The sequence below is a fragment of the Oenanthe melanoleuca genome, chromosome 1A (assembly GCF_029582105.1).
Source record: "Oenanthe melanoleuca isolate GR-GAL-2019-014 chromosome 1A, OMel1.0, whole genome shotgun sequence".
NCBI lineage: Eukaryota > Metazoa > Chordata > Aves > Passeriformes > Muscicapidae > Oenanthe > Oenanthe melanoleuca.
The window spans coordinates 48,299,304-48,319,946 of NC_079334.1; the positions used below are offsets into that span (position 1 = coordinate 48,299,304).

Below are 20,643 nucleotides of genomic sequence, written 5' to 3' on the forward strand. Positions count from 1 at the left end.
AGGATATAACAGGGATCTGTAAATTCAGAAGTGATGTGGAAAAGGTCTGTGTTTTGAAGTTTCAGCCCAGGACAGGAAAATGAAAGATGATTCTAAAAAACAGAAAAGAGATTAAAATCTAGCTTTAAGGTGTTTCAGTTAGTATCTGCATTAATGTTCAAGATTTTCCAATGCTGAAGTACTTTTCACTGTGAAAGTGCTTTCCAAACACTCACTCACAGCTATTTACTTACAGACTTCTGTTAGGAGGGTGAAAGGAATGTACTGAAAATGTCTCTCTCTGGAGGCTGACAAGCCTTATAATATAAAAGATTAAAAGCTTTCCTCTTCCATATTGTTTGAATCTTAAGCAGTCATATTTAAACTCATGAAGGAAATAGACACCAAAATGTACTGTTCCTAATTTCATCATCACATTATAAAATTGTAACCTGCTTTCCTATTTAGCAAATGAAAGTGTAATTTTAAATCAATCCCAAAAATTGTGTGTAATTCTTTCTCCAAAAACTCTTTTAAAACAAGCAAATTAGTTACCTGTCTTATATACATTTTATAAATTTTCGGTGTTGGCACTACCTGGTTTTACATTATTTCCAAAGCAAAGAGTCTCTTTAACATGCTTTAGTTTTGAAGGTTCATCAAAACACAGTTGTACAGAAATAGTGTTTAAATAAAAAGAATGTATTAGAAGGTTATTTGGCTACTTCGTAGTGTATTTTGGAGCCATTCTGATTTGGTTATATTTTGGTTATATTTTAATTTTTTTCAAAATCAAATCCTAAGTTCATCTATCTCTAGTCATAGAACATAACTCCATAATTAAAAAAATATAACAAAATAACCCACAAAAGAAACAGGCTCAACAAACCAGTAACGAGACAAAGAACAAAAATGCTTTTATTCACTTTTTAGCCCCTCTAGACAATTCAAATTATGCGTGAAATACTGAAAAATGACAGCAAAACATTTTAGATCTCTTAGATCTGAGAAATATCTTCCTTAAACCTTGGTTTTTCAACAGACCTTTGCCTGGAATGCTAGTTGTATATACGACCTGTTTGAGTTATCAAAGTGTCAGGATCACCCACTGACAGTGTGATGTCCAGCCTTCTCCCAGCTGTACCACAGCAGTTCTGCATGATGTCCCTCCCAGGTTCAGCTTTCAAGCCCATCAGGCGCAGCTTGAGCAAGCTGTGCAGCCCATGAGGCCAGAACTGAGAGGTAGTGTAGTCACTCTGCATGGGGCACGACACAAAGAACTCATCAGATCTCATGCCAGCTGCAATGCAGATGTTCTGTGTGGCCTCCTTTACTCCATTTATTCAGGCCACCTGGCTTTGTAAGATGTAAAAATGGTTAAATCTAATTTTCAGCTTTATTTTCAGAAATATCATGTCAAGTGGGTTGTCAAAAGTCAGTGCTTAAAAGATGTAATATATTAGAGGTATTTCTAAAGTAATTTCTGTGCCACAGTGGTTGTTGTTATCTTGTCCTTCAGCAATCATGCTGTGGCAGCTGGACTTGTGAGAGAAGCTGTACTGTTATAATCAGATCAAGAAGTTAAGAAATATACTGTTACCTTTTCCTGCCTATCCATAAGAACAACAGAATAGCATGTCTTGCATCTTCACGTATTCTCTTCACTCATACAATAATTTCTCATATACATTCACGTGCAGTGCCCCAGGTGAGACATTTCTGTGCTGGTTTATTGTGTATTCTGGCAGCACCATGAGAATGCAACAAACTGTCATATACTCTGGCATGTATAATAATGTCTGGACTTGATGGGGTTACTTAAATCTATGGGTGCCTTGAGAGGCACAGTTGAGCATTTAGTCAACATTTCCATGTAATGTGGTTGTCTTAAAACTCTCCTTGCTAACAGAAGAGCTCTGTTAAACAAATATTCACCAGTACAAAGCCTTTTGATAGGAAAAAATCAAGTTCTTGTTCCTTTGTGCCTAAAACATCCTCTGAACCCAGTGGAGGCCATGATGTGGTTTAACTTTTATGTGTGCATGGATATTTACTGTACTGGGATGAACAAAAATGTAATGACCATGAATTCTTGGGTGACCTTGGCTTTCTTCATATTTGGGCTGAATTGGGTCCACTTAAGGTGTAGAACAGAAGAAAAAAAATAAGCACACCACTAGTCTTGGCTACCTACATAATAAGGCCAGGCTGAAGTGAAAAGGGAGCATGGCAATGAAATTACACAGTTTACACAGAAGAAGAGGAAAGATCTTGTGGCCGTACCTGGAGGACTACGACATTTCAATTCTACATTTGGAGTTTATTGAAACAGAAACACAGGCCACTATTTAGGATACATCCTGCTCTCACTCTGGAGGTCTGACTGAGGAGCTGATCTTTCCCCTCTGCAGTAGCCTCCAAACTGGTACACCTATCTCTTGCTTCCCCTCTCCCCATCTCCTTCCCGTGGGAGCTTTTCTGGCCTGGTGCTAAGGGAGGAGGGCACAGGCATGGTGTGGGGCCGGTGTTCCCATAAGTTGGTGAGGAATAGAGATACTGTCATTGCAGAAACATTTGAGCAGGCATGGAGTGGCTAGGACAGAGTCAATGACACTGGTATTCTTGTGTTCTTTCCATCCATCTGAATATATGCAGCTAGGAAAAACTGCAAGGAAAATATTCTGGTGCACTTCCAGCACTGCTTTGCACTTAAAACCCTTTCTGCAGGTACAAAGCAGTGAAGAGCTCTACTTGTGACAGAAATGCAAGAGAAAGTAGAAGAGTATTTGTGCAAATTCCTTTAATATAATAAACCCAGAAAATGTAACTGAAAGACAATAAGAAGGATCAAGATCACCTAAGCAAAGAGATTATTCATTGTATTAAAATAAGAGAATGGTCTTGAGAGACAACAGAGATACAATCAGAAAAATTTTGTAGGAAGAGGAAGGCCTGCAAATAAAAGTTCAAATACTTTAACCTGAAATATGAAGAAGAGAGAGACCAATAAGATGCCAGAGAAATGATGTGGAGCATCACAAAATCAAACAATTACTTAAAGTAAAAAGGAACATAGATGCTGTCAGACGCCATGAGGTATTTCACTTTGTTCTGTGTTCTTGTAGCCTATCTGGGCACTTTTTGATTACCACTTATTCTTATCCATTTCTCAGCAGTAATCAGTGAGTCTGAGCAATCAAACTGGCTACAAAAATCCATAAATCTCTGTTATCTTTGAATAACTGCTTCAAGGGGATTATGTCAGCAAATAACTATAGACAGGGATAAACAGAGAATTTGCTGATTGATTTCATCCTCATGACATTAAAATTTGCCTTTTAAGCAAGAACCAGTATATTAATAAGACATTGGTCTTCAACTGCTTTCCCATATCCTCATGTCAAGCAACTTGCTGTATTATTAACATACATAAAAAATAGATGCCTCTTTCACTGTAACTCTTCTGCAAAAACACAGTAGTGAAAAACATAGCTGAGATACAGAGATGCCTCTGAACAAGTAACTCAATTGGCCCAGATTCTACCTAAGCTTTAGAGGTGCTTTAGGTTTGGTAATCTGATGAGCTGAGTATTGAGCTTTGCCACCATCTAAAGGTCCTGTTCCTTTCATCTGTTTGCTCTTTCAGTGTTTTCCTGCTGCTTAACCTGTACTGGATCTATCCATCTGTCAATTCAATTCCCTCACTGCAGAAAACAGCCCAGCTGTGTACTTTCCCATGAAAGATCTAATGAGCAGCACTACCAGGTAGGAAGAGAGGAAGGAAAAGAGCAGGAGCAGAGGTAAGGAAAGTGCTGGATTCTGCACCTGGGATGGGCCAGCCCTGGGTGTATGTACAGACTGGGGAGTGAGATGCTGGAAAGCAGTGCTGCAGAAAGGGACCTGGGGGTCCTGGTTGCTGACATGTGGAATGTGAGTCAGCAGTCCTGGAGTGCATCAGGCACAGCATGGCCAGAGGGGCAAGGGAGGGGATTGTCCTGCTCTGCTCTGAGCAGCCTCACCTTTAATATTCTGGGCAGTTTTGGGTGCCACAACATAAGAAAGATATAAAGCTATGAGAGAGTGGCCAGAGAAGGGCAATGAAGATGGTGAAGGGCCTTGAGGGGAAGCTGTGTGAGGAGTGGCTGAGGTCACTTGGTCTGTTCAGCCTGGAGGAGACAGAGGGGAGACCTCATCACAATCTACAGCTTCCTCATGAGAGGAAGAGGAGGGGGCAGACACTGATCTCTTCTCTGTGGTGACCAGTGACAGGACTTGAAGGAACAGCCTGAAGTTGTGTCAGGGATGTTTAGGTTGGATATCAGAAGAAGGTTCTTCCCCCAGAGGGTGTTTGGGCACTGAACAGGCTCCCCAGGGCAGTGGTCACAGCCCCAGCCTGACACAGTTCAAGAAGTATTTGGACAATGCTCTCAGGCACAGGGTGTGACTCCTGGGTGATGTGTGGGTCCAGGAGTTGGATCCAATGATCCCTATGGGTCCCTTCCAACACAGCATATTCTGTTATTCTTTATTTCTGTGTGATTCTTTGCTTGCCTGCTTTTACTGTGAGCCAAAATCAGAGAGCTGAGTTTAAGTGGGATTAAGACATTAATCTTTGTTTTCTGGAGCACAGCAAAATCACAATTATCAGTAATGCTTACAAGGCTCTATGAATGGGACCAGGAGAGCTTTTACTATGCTGGGATTGATTTTAACTTCTTCAGTGGTATCAAATCTTGTAATATGCAGAACAGTAATGTATTTTTCCTGTTTTCTTCATTTTGTTCTGTTCTTCCCTGTTCAGTGCTTATAATGGGACCACACACAGGATTAAAGACACTACAAATCTAAATGCAGTCTGGATTGAATTTAAGGAAAAGTAAAAAATCAGGGGGGTGCTGCTGAGCTGGTTTTCTCCAACACAGCTTAACAAGATGTTTTGCTTGAATATTTACAGTGCTATTGAAGCCTATTCTTCCTGAAGCTTTTAACTAATTTTTGAAGTTAGTGAGAATTTATGGCCCTTGGCACAATTTTTAGCATACTAGAAAATAAAAAAGGAATTTAAGAGTTGAGCATAAACAATGAAAATTGCATATAGGTTTGCTCTGTGAAGATGACAGATGATTACAAGCACTTGACTATCAGTTAGTTTAGGAATTATCAGTTTGCACTTATTTTTCATGTGATCTCATTTATCATGGAAATGGTTGCTAGGATGCTATGCTTTGAAATTCAAAACTTTCTCCAGAAAAAGAGTAATTGTGAAAAGGTTTTTTTTAAACATATTTTCTTTTTGGCAGCCTCTCTAGTGAAATTATTGATGTTAAATGGTTTTCTTATATCAAGAGTTACAAGCACTTATATCTAGACTATATCTACGTTAGATCTCTGAGTGAAGCTAAGCATGCATAAGACGTATATATTCCTCTGACTTAAACTCCTGTTAACTTTCTATGCCTAATAATTCCTCCTTGCTTCTGGCAATTATGTTTCCAGTTTACCGTTTAGATCATGGAAATAATTTTTCAGTGGTCACTAGCTTTCACCACTGAACAAACATGGAGGCTCATGTAAAATGGAAGCTGTGTGTGTCTGAGCCGAGCTGCTTAAAACCTCAGTGAGATGATGAATAGCCAATGTTACATGCCTGCATGGCACCTTGGCTAAGTCCTCTCAAATCCCAGTCCCTGGTAATTTTTAGAAAGTCTTGTGATTTTCCTCTCACCTTTTATACGTCAGGATAGTTTTAAACACTTTTAGTCGATTCCAGATGATGCAGATGGAGCTGGAACTCTGTCTGGAAGCACTGGAGATCACTTCTGACAGTCATGGCTTGCTGCTTTTGGCAGAGGTGATCCCTGCACGACCTTGCCTTGTGCTGAGCAGGACAGCAGTTAGCTGCTGTAGGGAGCAGCCAGGCAAAAACTCCTCAATGAGAGGGAGAAATAGGAAGAGGTAAACACACTAGAGAGCCCTTAATCCACACAATGGGAGCAGCCACTGGAAGGAACAGGTCAGGGAATCTCAAACATCAAATCAATACTTGTCTTGTATTTCAGAGAGAGGAGATTTATTTTAATTTCTGCTAGAAATTCTGAAAAACACACATATACCTATGAATACTTATCTGGATAGCTCTGATCTTACCAACAATTATTTGAATATTATATACTGAAGAATCTTTCTTAGGAATTTGAGAACCAGGAGGCCTGACATTTATTCACTTATATCCTTTTCCTAACTAACCAGTTAATGCCAGGGGAATTAGTCCCCACATGCAATAGTCCTGATTTAATTTCTGAAGTGTCAGAATGGGGCCAGGTAAGTCACTAGACATGTAAGCCCAGAGATGTAGTGGAATCCTGATTCAAAAGATAACAGGAATCATGTTCATTTCCCTCTAGCTGTGACTGAGGAAAGAAAAGGGAATTACATGCTATTGTCATGAAAAAACCTGACAAATTATAGAGAAAAATCCTGCTCACTCCTCAGAACATCTGGGGAAAGCAGATGGGTAGAAGGCTGATTCCCAGGAATATACAGGAGGCAGACTGATTCACTTGCCCTCTGCTGATACCTCCTTCATCTGTGGCCCCTTGTCCTGAAGTCTTGGCACCCATGAATGGTTTTGGGGTTGCAGGAAGGATGAATTGACTCTGAGACATTGGGGAAAATGTGAGGATAAAGACTCCACTGATGTTCCTGAAAGGGCAACATGATGTTGGGCTGGAGGGAGAGCCCAAATACTTGCTGTGCTGAAGGTAACTGAGGGAGCAGGAGGTGGGAACAGAGAAGATTACTTTGTTCTAGTGTGGGATTCTCCAAGGAGATATGAGCTCCACATTAGGAAGCAACTATTAAACCAAATCTTTATAAAATGGTTTTAATCATGTCTTCTAGGAATAGCCCATAAAGCTCTGACTAAAATACCCTCACTAGGAATCTGAGAGAAGTTGACAACCATGCAAATGCCACCCACACAGGTGGCTGTGGGCCCAGAAATCAGGGCACGCCAAAATCTGCAGGACAATACCTTATGACAATAAAGCAAGTCTCCTCTTCTGTTGATGGCTCCCAGGTGGGCTGGCAGTAGTGTCTCTGCAATCCTCCTTTGAGTGTACCAGCTCCCTGAGTATCCCTCTGCATCGGGTAGAAGAGACCTACCCCATAGACAACTGCAGGGAACACCCATGGTATTCTGGGGATGTCCTCTAGCCAGATTTTTTGGTTTGCTAGAGGTTTTGCAGCACAGGCTGGCTGGAGCAGGGCCTGAGGATGTGAACTGGTACGCTGGGAAGGAAGGAGCACAAGCAGCATGTCTCCAGAGAGCAAAATAAGAGTTCCTCTGTGGCTTGTAAGCATCTATCACAGCAGGGTACAGGCAGCTGGAGTAGCCTCTTCTTGCTCAGGATAACCCAGGAATCTAATTTAGGCAACTACAATCCCAGACATAAAACTAAAATGCAGTGTGTGTGACCACTGAGGTCTTGCATGAGGTATTCAATCACTTTAATGGCATTTTTCTTTGTCTGCAAACTGATAGGTTTAGCTTTGGGGAAAAAAAAAAAAAAAAAAAAAAAAAAAAAAGAATTTTTAAGCTGAATAAAAATCAGCACTTCAAAAAAATATATAGTCTACCCTTCCTTGCTTTTTATAGGCCTCTAATTTGATAGGGCTGCTGCAGCTGCCAAACAGTGTAGATTGACTCAAAGTTTTTGTATCAACATTCATTTCTTATATATGAGGTAGTGTAGGAAGAACTGTCTTTTCAAAAATCGTCAGCCAAGGATGGAAGATAAAATAGATTACTTATAAACAGACATTTTTAGCTAAAAGAACTTGATTATATTAGAAGTTCTGGTCTATAAATATTACAGAGTTTGTGAACTGTTCCCATCTGTCTCGTCCCTGTCCTGTGTCAGTAGGGGGAAGTAGTAACTAAGACCTTCTGTGGCTTAGATACTAAGTGCTTTCATCAGAGTATTTTTGTCCACCCTCCTTTTTCTCCCTCTTTGACATCAGCAAGAAGTTTTATTTATATTCTGCTATGAGATATTATATCTATTACCGAAAATTACTGACAACTGCTTTGTCAGTGACGCTTATGTCCAAGTAAATCTGCTTAGTTTACAACATTTTTTGTTAATCTGGCTTAAAATACTGCAGGTGCTTCTCCCTGAAAGATATTAATATTGTTTCAATCAGGCTAATCACTGTAACAGCAGTTTTCTAAAAATTGCAGTGATGGTGGCTTCGAGGCATGCAGCGTGAGCAAGGACACCTCTCGCTCCCCATCCAGACCTCAGGCTGTGTCTCCAAACCCTGTGCCTGCTCCGAGCAGAGCCAGCTTAGCTCCACCCTCTGAGCAGTCCAGCCCTTATTTATATGAAGTCTGTGGTCCAACTGGCTTCAGATGGCGTGTGTTATGTGCGTGTGCCTGCCTCCTGAGTGTGTGAGACGAGCTGGGATCATGAGCCAGGGTTGTTCCAAGTGGTTTTAATCAGCAGCCCATTAGAGGAGAACGGAAAACTTCAAACAGGGTAAGAACCAAGTAAGTAAACCTAACTTTGAACTTGCAATCTGGACAAAACAAAAGCAAATTAAAATCTTCATAGTCTGTCAGTTTTCAGATAAATTATCACTTTTAGAGAGAAAGTTGTGCCTTCTAACAGGAAGGAGGAAATTTAAAAGGACTGGAATGAAGGAAACTGTAAAAACAAAGTGGGAATTGAGAATGCAAGAGAGAAAAAACAGCAAACGATTGTTCACAAAGTTGGTACACTCTCTTACTTTTTTTTCAGCTGTGGACAGGACATGTTAAGCTTTAACCTCTTGCTTTCTTGAATACTATTGTCTATCTGAGTAAGTAGTTCCTTTTGCAAAGGTGGTGAAGTTTTCTGCTCCTCACCTGTTTGCTGGCAGGTTTGTTTTTCTGAGAGCACAGAGTGGAAGAGCTCTCCACAGCTCCTTGCAGGAGGCCCCATGGTGTGCTGCTGTTTGCTGCTGCTCACTTGTTGTTTTTTCACAGGTTGTTCCAGTACCTCCATGGGAAGGTGTTCCCCAAACCTCTGCTCCTCTGGAACTCGTGACTTCTTACCTGGCACCAGGAAAACACTCACTCTATTTTCCCATAGAAATGGGAAAATTCATGCTAGTTTTGGGTAAAGTGTGCCTCTGACTTTTTTTACCCTGGCAAGACGTGGCTACGTGGACTGCATCTGCAATGTGGCGAAGGGCAAAGTGAGGCCATGGTTTGTGGGCAAGTCCCCAGATGCCGCAGGCTTTGTCGCCCTCGTCCCTTCCTTCTGGCCTTAGTGGTGGCCCTCTGTCTGTTCTGCCAGACCCTGACTCCTCTCATGACCAGCAGCATCCTTTCAGCAGTTGTTAATGGGATTGCACCCAACAAACTGACTAAAACACAGCAAGGAAGATACAAGGAGGTCTCCCAAAGCACCATTCACTGCTTCCTCCCTGGCAGCAATTCAGAGACAGTGAAAAAGGTAAGTCAGCTGGAGGAGAGTGCTGAGCAATAATTAGCAAAGCAAGGGATAGCAAGTCTGGCAGGATCATCTGAGTCCAGCTAAAATTAGCCTAAGCTTGGAAGTCTGGGATCTGTATACAAACAAATGGGTGATCTAATGACAGCGGCATATGCGCAAGCACGTTCCCATTACCAGCTCCTCAGTGTGCTGTTATTAGCACAGGAATCCTGAAATCTTCAACTGAAATATGGCATTGCTCTGTGAATCCAGCAAGATTTCCGTTTGCTGCACAGACCACGCTTTATTTTGGCTTTGGGAATTGGTTTAGAGGCTTTACAGTACAGGCACGTAAATCAGGAGCCAGTGGGGTTTCATGGAAGTGACAGAGGCTGTTAATTGGCACAGGGACTGCAGCTGCCCTGTATTAAAGTTATCTGCTCGTCAGCTCTGAACTTTACTGGGATTCTGCTGAGAACTTGGATTTAACTGCATTTCAGAAATAAAGGAATATTTTCACACCACACTATATACTTTGGAATCTCTCTCTCACAAATTTTACTTTGTCCACAGGTTACCTGACTTTATGTTTATTTTGTATAGGGTTCCTATGATGGGTGTTAAAACCTAACAAATGGAGACACAGTTATTTTTGTTGGAAAATGTACTTTGTTAAATGGTCTCCAGACTGAGGTAGTTATTTTTACTCTGGAATCTGTGATCAGCACTAGCACAAATGTTTCAGGTTTCCTTCAGTCCTACAGAGGAGCTGCTAACGGTGCAGCAGATACCACACCGTGAAATTATCATTATGCTTACATTTAATGTATAACTGTAGCAGAATTGTAAAAAATTTGCTGCCTCACAAATTATGAACAGCAACCACATAAAGCAGTGCAAATATGTATGTTAAAAAAAAAAAAATGTACCAGGCTGCTTCTTTGATTAGACAGAGTTCATAGTCTAAAAGGTCAGCAATATTGATTTTAGGAGAGCAGCTGTAAAGTGCATCTTCTGCAACAATCAAAAACAGATATGGGGAATAACTGTGGCATGAACTCTTTAACATTAACTCTTGCATGCTGCATTTGTCATAGTTTTATATTTGAATGGCCTTTTAGTATACTAGGTACCCAGATTCAGATCTGATCTGCAATATGATATAAGTAATTACAGCTTAAAGGGAAATCAGTACAGCTGACACATGTGGGTTGCATTGTATTTTGTCTATAGAAACAGTCCATTCCTTTTTATTCATTGCTATTGTAATGGCAAAAATCATAACTCAGGCTACTTAATGTCTGTAAGAACTGGTGAAATAATGGCAAAGTTTTGCTGGTATGCTGTTTGGCTGAAAATATCTGTAGCATCTTTTGCAAATTGCCTGAGAAAAAAATGCAGATCGACATCAAACTTGGTGTGCTGGCCAATTGAAAAGAGAAGAAAGCTTTTGTTTTTACAGCATGCTGTACTTACTGCTCTCCAGCATACATGGTGGGATGTGACTATGACATGCACATGCTGGACCTGTAGTACAGATGTGTATATGTTAACCCTTATAGGTATGTTTTCCAGGGCTGTTCTACCTTAACACATTCCTTTTCAAGTTCTTAAGACCACCCATAGCTGGCTCCCTGTTTGTCTTGAATTTCTTCTCTAGAGCAAGATGAACAAAATGTCTTGCACATGTTGGGAGGTTACTCTAAGTTGCTCTCTGTTTCCCAACTTTCTCTGCTGGTTGTGTGGGCTGAATAATAATCTTAGAGAACAGAAAAGACAATCATCGCCAAAAATCTCTACCACTTTGCTTTGAAAGTATGTTCTTGAACTGTGTGTTTTCATCCACTGCTTATTCAGATAGCTGAACTGTTATCTGGCTTGATTTTATTGGGCACTCAGTAACATCTAAGACAGATGTCACTGTTGAAACTTTACACTGTTTTATTTTACAGTCACGTGCCCACTGATGGGAGCTAGTTTGGAAACAACTTTTCATTAAAGCTCTGGGTAAAATCTTCATGTATGAACCTGGAAGAATACTTTAAAATATAGTTATTCAAATTTGTAATTAACTAGTCATACATATATTCTTATTCAATAAATAACCCAAGCAAGAAAATTTAAATGTATTAAAAAGAATCTGTTATACAGTTAAACAGTTACTTAAAGCAAACACTGCATCATGTCTTATGAAATCAAAGTTCAGGAACAAATTTTAAGGAAAATAAGACCCTGCTGGAGATAATATTTTTTTAGGTAGCACATAGTGTTTATGGGTTTTGCATGTCAACTGCAGATTCCCTTCTGGGTAGGGGCAGGTTTTGTTTTTGCCTTCTTCAGAAAAACAACCAGTACTGTGTTGAGCCTGTTGTGAGAATTTGGTTCTGATTGTTATTACAGGGTCAAAATCCCCTTCCAAAATCTAATAATTTCTTCATTTAGAGTATGCATAGCACTAAGTGCCTCAAAAATCCATCACAAAACCAAAACAAACAAAAAACCCTGGCATCTTTTAAGAGGTATTTGTTGGAAGCAAAGGAAGGAAAACAAGAGTCAGCATTTTCTAGTAGAAAATTAAATGTTAATATCTGAAGCATGAAATATAGAAGGCTTATTTCTGATTCTCCAGCATTAAAGGCAGTAGAGAGTGATATCCCATCTAATAGCAAACTGTCTGCAGGTTTAGCAGGGGACTCTTACCTTCTGAATGATGAAATATTGGGGAATGTATATAGTAGGGAGAAGAGCTGGTGCTGTAGCATTGAAACTGGAATAGGTATCAAGCAAAAAAAAAAAAAAAAAAAAGCCCATATAAGCCCGCTGTGTAGTTTGCCTGGCACAGTATTGTGCCAGAAATACTTCTGGAACCAGCCAGCTGTAATTCTGTTACGTTTACCTTAAGAAATTTCACCCTGCTTCTCAGCCAGTTTTGAGAAGAGCTAATTATCTGGTTAAGCTGTGCTTCCACTGTCAGAATTAATTCAGCCAGAGACAATTTAGAATGTCCCTGCACACAAGTAATTTTGCCCAGGTAGATTGTGTATCTCTGCTGGGTAGAAGGAATATAGACTGTATTACTTTTAGGAGGGCAGATACCTAGTGTACAGTTGCTTTCCAGTCAGAGGAGACCCAAAACCACTTTTCCTTTTTTTCTTAAAAGGCCCAGTTCCCAAATCATTAAGCTTTAAATCCAGGTTGAAATTGTGAGCCTAGTTCACCATACTGGCAATGGGATTTCCTGTTTGGTCCTGGAAAGCAAAATTCTCTTCTTTTCCTTATTTCTTCCACAGCTGGAAAAAAAGGAGGAGGAAATTATTAATCACCTTTTATAGTTATTACTCCTGTGATAGGCCCTTTTTTTGTCATATTAGCTTTCCAGCCATTATGAATGGATTTAAACAAAAACAAACCAAACAAAAAAATTTCAATTTTAAATTGGGTTCTGAAGGAGATTATTTCATGGATACTCACAAGACTTTTACTTCACATGCCCTGGCCATTTAGGCCAGCTGAGAACAAGAAAGCAAAGAAGATACACGGCTGATTATATGAGAACTTGATGACTGGGTTAGGCTGGCATCCAAATAAATGAAATACAGGTGTGGTGAAAAAAAAGCTATCTTCTTTTTAAGGCCCTGAACTTGTCACTTAGGTTTCATGTAAAAGATCAATCTCAAAGAGGAATATATTGAAGTGAGCAAGCAGGAAGGATAAGAAAAGGCTTTTTATGGCTTCATTCTGAGTAAATAGGATAGGAAAGAATTTCCTAGAAGTGGACAGTATGAAAGATAAAAGATAATGACAGCCTGATGTGGCCATATTTGAAAGATATTATGTAGAAAAAGAAGGGGAAAAAAAATGAAAGAAAAGAGAAACATCATGGTTTAGTCTTAACCAACGTCTAAAGAAAGATCTGGTTGAGTATCTTGCATAGGTTACTGGCCCAGGCATCTATATTTGAAAATTGGCCGTGAAATTACTGAAAAGCTGAGAAAATGTTACTAGAACATTAAAACATGGGACATCCTGACTGGACTTACCCTCTCTTTGCTTGAGTGCTCCACTCTGTCAGAGGCAGAAAGCTGGACTTCACAGTCAATGGAAATGACTGTGTCTAATGCAAAATTAATGAATTTAATGCAGACACTTAAAACAAATCTAGTGAATTTCATCCTCTAAAGACAAGTCTCCTTTTCTATTGATTTTTTTTTTTTTTTTTTTTTTTTTTTTTTTTTTTTTTTTTTTTTTTTTTTTTTTTTTTGTAATATGGAATATGCCCACTTCAGACAGAATAAGCAGGCAACAAAGGAGATAGAAGCAGAGTCTGTTGTGGAAGAAGGCATGGGGAAAAGAAGCAGATGTAGGAGAGTAGCTACAGCTGCAAAGTAATAATAACTTCAGAAAGTACAGAAGAGATTGTGTACAGAGACAGCTGAATTTTGCAAGGGAAGAGAAAGGGAGATGAGAATGGAAATAGAAAGAAAATAAGACAAAGGTAATGAGAACTTTTGAAATGTAAATATCTGAAAAAGGAGAATTGAAGCTGGATGGTAGAATGAGATGATTTTTGCTATTATGCAGAATGGAGCATAGCGAAAGCTCTGGATAGAAAAGATTACATTATGCATAATAAGGTTGAATACATTTTTAAGGCTTGATACATTTTTAAAGTAAATTTAACTTAAAAGCTATTTTACAGAATAAGTAGGGGGATGAGAACCTTTTCACAAAAGAACAAAGAACTTTGCCAGTATGAAACCTGTTGCAACCAGAAAGTAGTCAGCATAGGAGGGTATGGTATCAGTGACTGATTTCCTTGGAATGATACCACATTCACATTGTGCCCTATGAAAGCAGCACATTTGTTTTCCCCTTTTGTAATGAAAAATGAAATGGCACTAAGGAAACAACTATTTTTACTGAGCATATAGCTAGAGATATTCTGGTGATAAAGGGCAAGGCTATTGTGGTAACAGTCAGGAAAGAGGGGCAGGGTGGAGACTTTGCAGGAAGGGAGCTTTGAGAAGGACATATGAGGAGCAAATGGAGGCAGAATCTCACTCACATAATTCACTGCAACTTCCTCCCAAACGAGGTGTTTTGATAAGTGGTAGGATTGGCTCATTGTCTGTTCTCAAGACAGGGCATTGGTACTACGTACTACATGCAGCAATATAGCAAAAAAGCTATATTTTGATAAAATAGCTCTGTACTTCCTCCTCAGAGTGTTGGTGATGACTGTGCAAATAACTCAAGTGTTGCTTTTGGATTTATAAAGTCGTCAGAAGACTGCCATCAAAGTAATGCCAATAATCTCATTGCTTGTTCTGTATTTATCCAACAAACAATTCAAAGCAGAATTACATTCCAACCATTTAATTCTACAACCCAGTCCTTTCTGATTAGGAGATTCAACAGAACATAAAGCAAACACATTTAAATATCCTCCAGAAAGTGAAACAGGAAATTAACTTCTCTCTTACTTCTTGACGCGGCAGCTATGCACACTTTTAAATATAATGGTAGTATGAACAACTTACAATTTCTATGAACTTTTATGCAAACACAAAAAGAAATTTAGAAGTCACATTTGGAGCTAATAAACATCTGCATAGTCCCATAAATGAGTGGCTTGGGGCATTAGAACCATATGCTAAGTTTTTATTATCTCTCTTCTTATTGATGCTGTTCAATAATAGAGCAGTATATTCTGGGAATCCCATTCATGTATTTTTTTGTAATGTTGTTCTGCTAGGTGGTATTTGGTAGCAAAGGTAGATGCTGACTTGCTTTGCTAGCTAAATGGGAATTTAGGCTGTTCACTGCTTGTGAATATTGCTAATAGTGCTGGCCTTGTTTTTATAAGGCTGGTTTTCCTCTGTGGTATTTTTGTTGCACTCTGCTTTCATGCAAAGGCATTTTGGTTTGCACAGTGGCTCATACATCTCTCTTGCAGCTGCTCAGTACTTGCAGGAAGCATGGGGTTAAAGTAAGCTGCAGTCAAGTTATTTGAAGCTACTGGACCAAGTCTCTGACAGTCTTGGCTAGCTCAGTGTGAAAAGGGGATGCTTGTAATCAACACAAGGACTAATGACACCAGAACTGGGTAGTTGAAAAGATGATTCACAATTTTTGAGTTCTTTCCTGACAGAAGCTTAGACCATTACATGAGCTCAGCCATTACACTAGGATGGAGAATTTTCTCCGCAGTTCAAGATGGTCAGTGAAATTCTATGGCAACAGTTCAAGCTGTGTATTTGCTTCTTTTCCAGGCATAGACAATGCATCAATATTTATGGAATTATGTAATATTCTTGGAATCTTTAAGAACTGCCAAGGAACTGCTCTGCTCTCTTCAACTTGAAATATCTTCACTATTTTCTTCTTGGCCAAAACAAAACCAGTAATTATACATCATAAGGTTCAGTTACTGACCAAATTCAAGATTTTTGGAACAACCCAGAAATTCTGTACAATAGAAGAAAGCTTCAGAGACTACTAGAATCAATTATATCCTTATACATTCATAACCTAGAATTGGATATACCAGTTTCAAGGGAAATGTCAAAACATTTTCTATTTAATAGAGAACTTCACAGCTCCCTGGAAGTTGCAGACAGACTGAACTAAGAATTGCAACTCTGAAAATGATCTATTTTCACTTGCACAAGGATGGTTACATAATTCTTCAGCTTTCATATTATATAAACCGGGCCTTTTATCTAGTTTAAGACATCAAAGGAGTATAGATTTGATACAATTTTTTTTTTTAAATCTTTAATAAATTTTAATGGAGCTCATTTTGTTTTCTTTTGTGTTTTTCATGTTATTCTGTAAACTGAAAGCAAAATCACAAAATTCATTTTATGCATTTTTATTTACTTTACAGCCCACTCTGGTTTGTTTGAACCAGTTGTTAAGGCTGTGCATCATCTGTGTAACAGCCAATTGCTAAATTGAGGTCAGTGACTCAGCTAAGTGCAGTATTTTGTAAGCTGTAAGAGCAGGTATATCATGTCAAAGCTGACATAAGTCTCATCCAAAATCATATGGGAGATCTCAACCTTGCTGTAAAGCCTCACTAATTTCTGTGGACACAAACACACAGTTTTCCAGATATGGCATGGGCTGCAGATGTTCTTACCAATCCCTTTCACGTAAGATACATTGAGTCTGTAATAAACTGACCTGCTAACAAATAGTCTGAGCCTTCAAACTGAGAAAGAGCTAAAAAAATGGTTGGGACATGGGAACATTTGACCATTTACCAATTATTCTCAAATTTTTAACATGTTATGGATCAATTTTTTTTTTTTTTTTTTTTTTTTTTTTTTTTTTTTTTTTTTTTTTTTTGTGTCTGAGTCTGTTGTACATTAAAATCATAGGAATTGCAAAAAAAATCAGAACCATAAAACGTGGAAATATGTGAACAGCTTATTTTCATCTATTGTACGCTGCTTGTCTTATACTAACTCTCTGCCCAGACCTCATTTTTATGATTGAGAAACATTTTATGAAAACCAGCAGGCTCTTTAAATATATAAACATGACTGTTATTGCTACAATATTGGAAATTCTGAAAAACATCTAGTAGTAACTAGATCAGCATGTCCAGTGATGCAAAGCATTTTATGTAAAGCTTTGGAAAAAAGTATGGAATCACTTGCTGCAAGCATGCAGTTGGCCAGATTAAAAACAAAACAAAACAAAACAAAAAAAAAAAATCTGTGTAGCTGAAAACCCATCCTACAGTGCACTGGCTTAGCAAACAGAGGGGACACGTTGCATCTTATAACCTGGACTGCAAATAGCTGTGAAAGGACAGGGAAGAGAAAATAAATTTGGCAACACTAAGCATGGATCAAAAAAAAGTACCCTAAAGGGTGTGGAGATACTTCATATTATTTAGTAGTCCCAGATTAGGCCTCAGGTCAAGCTGTTAAATTTAGGGGATGGCGCCGGACACTGTGTGGGCCTGTGGAGCCGCTCGGGGCCATTTCCTTTGTGTTTTGTGGAAGTGACCCAGGTCACTGCCACTGCCTGAACTTCCCTCCTTTTTTTTTTTTTTTTTTTTTCTTTCTCCTCTGCTGCTATCAGTTTTCTGTTGAACATTCATCACTGCCAAAGCAGAGCGCTGTAAACACTGCAGCCCTTCCTTCCCCAGAGGCCTGAGGAAGATGCCTTCCGCATGAGGGCTGCCGCTGAGGGGATGTCCCCTGGCAGTGCCGCTGCAGGGAATGCCTGGGGCTGGCTGGTTCCTGGGCCTTGTGCCTCGTCCCTCGGGCCTGCAGGGCACCGGGCCAGGGCCTGCTGCAGCAGATGTGGGGCAGGGGAGCCCTGGAATGGTGGCCCTGGGGTATTGACCGCGGGGAAATGGCGGCTGCTTGAGGCAGGAGCCCTGGGATGGTGGCCCTGGAGTATTGACCGCGGGGAAATGGCGGCTGCTTGAGGCAGGAGCCCTGGAATGGTGGCCCTGGAGTATTGACCGCGGGTGAATGGCGGCTGCTTGAGGCAGGAGCCCTGGAATGGTGACCCTGGAGTATTGACTGCGGGGGAATGGCGGCTGCTTGAGGCAGGAGCCCCGGGTTGGTGGCCCTGGAGTATTGACCACAGAGGAATGGCGGCTGCTTGAGGCAGGAGCCCTGGAATGGTGGCCCTGGAGTATTGACCGCGGGGAAATGGTGGTTGCTTGAGGCAGGAGCCCCGGGATGGTGGCCCTGGAGTAGTGGCCACAGGGGAATGGCGGCTGCTTGAGGCATGTTTGAAGCAAAATATTCAGAGGTGACACTGCAGGAGGCTTTGCTTCCACAGAGAAAGGTGTATTTTCATGGCATAACAGAAGTGTGGTTATTGTTGGTGAGGAGTGCTGCCACGTCCAAGGCAGGACTCTTGCTCCAGGCCGCGCTGGGAGGAACAGAAGCAGGAGAAGCCACGTTCACTAGCAAAAATGAAATAGGAGCAGGGACGTGTCCTGGTCTGCAGCCCCTCTGTGCTCCTCACGTGTCCTCAGTTCACCCTGCAGCGCTGGCCCCTGCAGCACACGATGAAATTTGGAAAATGAAATTTTCTTGCAAAATAAAGCAAGAGGTGTCTCTATCTTCTGGGTTTCTTCCACGATGCAAGTGAAATGGAAAGTAGGAAGCATTTGGCTGGAATGTCTGGAAGAGAAGGGAGAGAGAACTCAAGAGGGAGGCTGGGATAAGGGCTGGATTTAGGAACAGGGAGGGAGGGAGGGAAGTGGAGAGGAAGGGCTGCCAGCAGCTGCTGGCACTGCAAGAGAACAGGAAATAGGGAAGATAAGGGGAGAGGAAAGGGGGGCAAAGGCAGAAGGGGACGAGAGTGACGTTGCTGTGGTGGGCAAGGGCCATCTGAGACTAACACTGTGCTTGCCACCCAATTAATGTGTTTTAAAAATTCTGGGATGTCAGGAGCGCTGTCAAACAGGTGACCTAACACAGTTCTGATGACTTCACCCTGTGCTATGCGTGCTTACTCCTGCCAGCAAGTGATCAACCTTTACTCGAATATTTCAGTTTCTAAACTAGTTTTGGGTTGCACATTTGGCAAATGTGGAAGACTCTGATAGTGTTGTATTGATATTTTTTCAGGGTTCATTCATCAATAATGCTAACACTTTCCGTGGACAATGACTGCTTTGGAGCAAAAGAACATTGGGTGTTAGATGCTCTGAAATAGTTTGTTCTCTTTACTGCTGCAGAAAAGTTTACACTTCAGCCAAGCACAATGTAAAACAGCATTGCACACTCAGGGGATACACTGCTGAAAAGAGTGACTTTAGCACTGGATCCCAGGCCTGTAAACAACTGGACACATCTTGAATATTAATCTGTATCAAAGCATCTGTCTCTTCTCAGTCTAGTCTGCTGTGTAAAAAATGGTGGTGACTTGTTTGTGTAGTGTTTCCTATCTCCAGTGATAAACTTACTAAAATTAGAAGTTATTCCATGACTTAGTTTTTAAACTGCTGACAACTGTCAGGTTGAAATTCACAAACTGGCAAAGAACTAAATTCCTGTCCTGAATTTAATCCCTGCTGATGTATTTCAATCCTAAAGACAAATATCTTTCACCAAAATAAAGTCTTGGTTTTTAATGGTGTTTTCATTGCAAAAGAACAGCTAGACTGTTGCAGATATTAGTATTCTAATTCCCACATGGAGTATTCTATTTTTGTGCTTTTATTTTACTGGGGTTGAAACAGCAAGGTTCTGGTAGTGGGGGGCTACCAGGATGGCTTCTGTGAGAAGCTGCCAGAAGCTTCCCCCATGTCCCAGAGTCAATGCCAGCCAGTTCCAAGACAGACCTGCCACTGGCCAAGGTTGAGCCCATCAGTGATGGTAGCAACTCTGCAATAACAGATTTAAAAAGGGGAGAAAAGCAACTGTGCAACAGCAACCAGACAGAGGAATGAGGATGTATGAGAGAAGCAACTTTGCAGACACCAGGTCAGTGAAGGAGGAGGGGGAGGATGTGCTTCAGGCACCAGAGCAGAGAGCTGCCTGCAGAATGTGATGAAGACTGTGGTGGGGCAGGCTGTCCCCTGCAGTCCACAGAGGTCCTCAGTCGAGATCCACCAGCAGGCCATGGAGTACCCATGCTGGAGCAGTCTGTTCCTGAAGGACTGGGCCATGTGGAAGAAGGCCATGCTGGAACAGTTTGAAGAATTGCTGCCTGTAGGAAGAACTCATGTTGGAGAAGTTCATGAAGGACTGCCTCCAATGGAAGGGACCCCACACTGAAGCAGGGGAAGAGTGTGAGGAGTCCTCCCACTGAGGAGGAAGGAACAGCAGAGACAACTGGCCAAGCTGCCAGTCCCAGCTGCCCTTCTCCAGAGGGAGAGGTAGAGAATTTGGGAGGGAAGTTGAACCTGTGAAGAAGAGACAGGTGGGGGAAAGGTAAATTGAGATTTGGTTTTATTTCTGATTATCTCACTCTAATTCCATTTATTATCAAACAAATCAGTTTCCCCAAGCTGTGTCTGTTTTGCTTGTGACAGTAATCAATGAATGATCTCTCCCTATTCTGATCTCTACCCACAAGACTTCCATTGTATTTTTCCATCAGTCCAGTTGGAGAGGGGACTGGTAGGGTGGCTTTGGTGGGCACCTGGCTTCTGGACAGGGTTAACCCACCACATTTATTTAAGACATAAAATACCCTCTTG

At 40.8% G+C, this 20,643-nt stretch overlaps 1 protein-coding gene across 3 annotated transcripts in view; it reads left to right on the forward strand.

Annotated features, from left to right (window-relative positions):
• The first annotated feature begins 8,377 nt into the window (after positions 1-8,377).
• CPED1 (cadherin like and PC-esterase domain containing 1) overlaps positions 8,378-20,643 on the forward strand; it is a 141,787-nt gene continuing 129,521 nt past the window's right edge. Inside the window, exons 1-2 of one of the 3 annotated variants that reach the window (XM_056511232.1) lie at positions 8,378-8,530; positions 9,008-9,479. In XM_056511232.1, the coding sequence (XP_056367207.1) occupies positions 9,228-9,479 (252 nt within the window). In that variant the 5' untranslated portion in view covers positions 8,378-8,530; positions 9,008-9,227. The remainder of the gene's footprint in view (positions 8,531-9,007; positions 9,480-20,643) is intronic. The other 2 variants (XM_056511213.1, XM_056511223.1) reach the window with 2 other exon arrangements.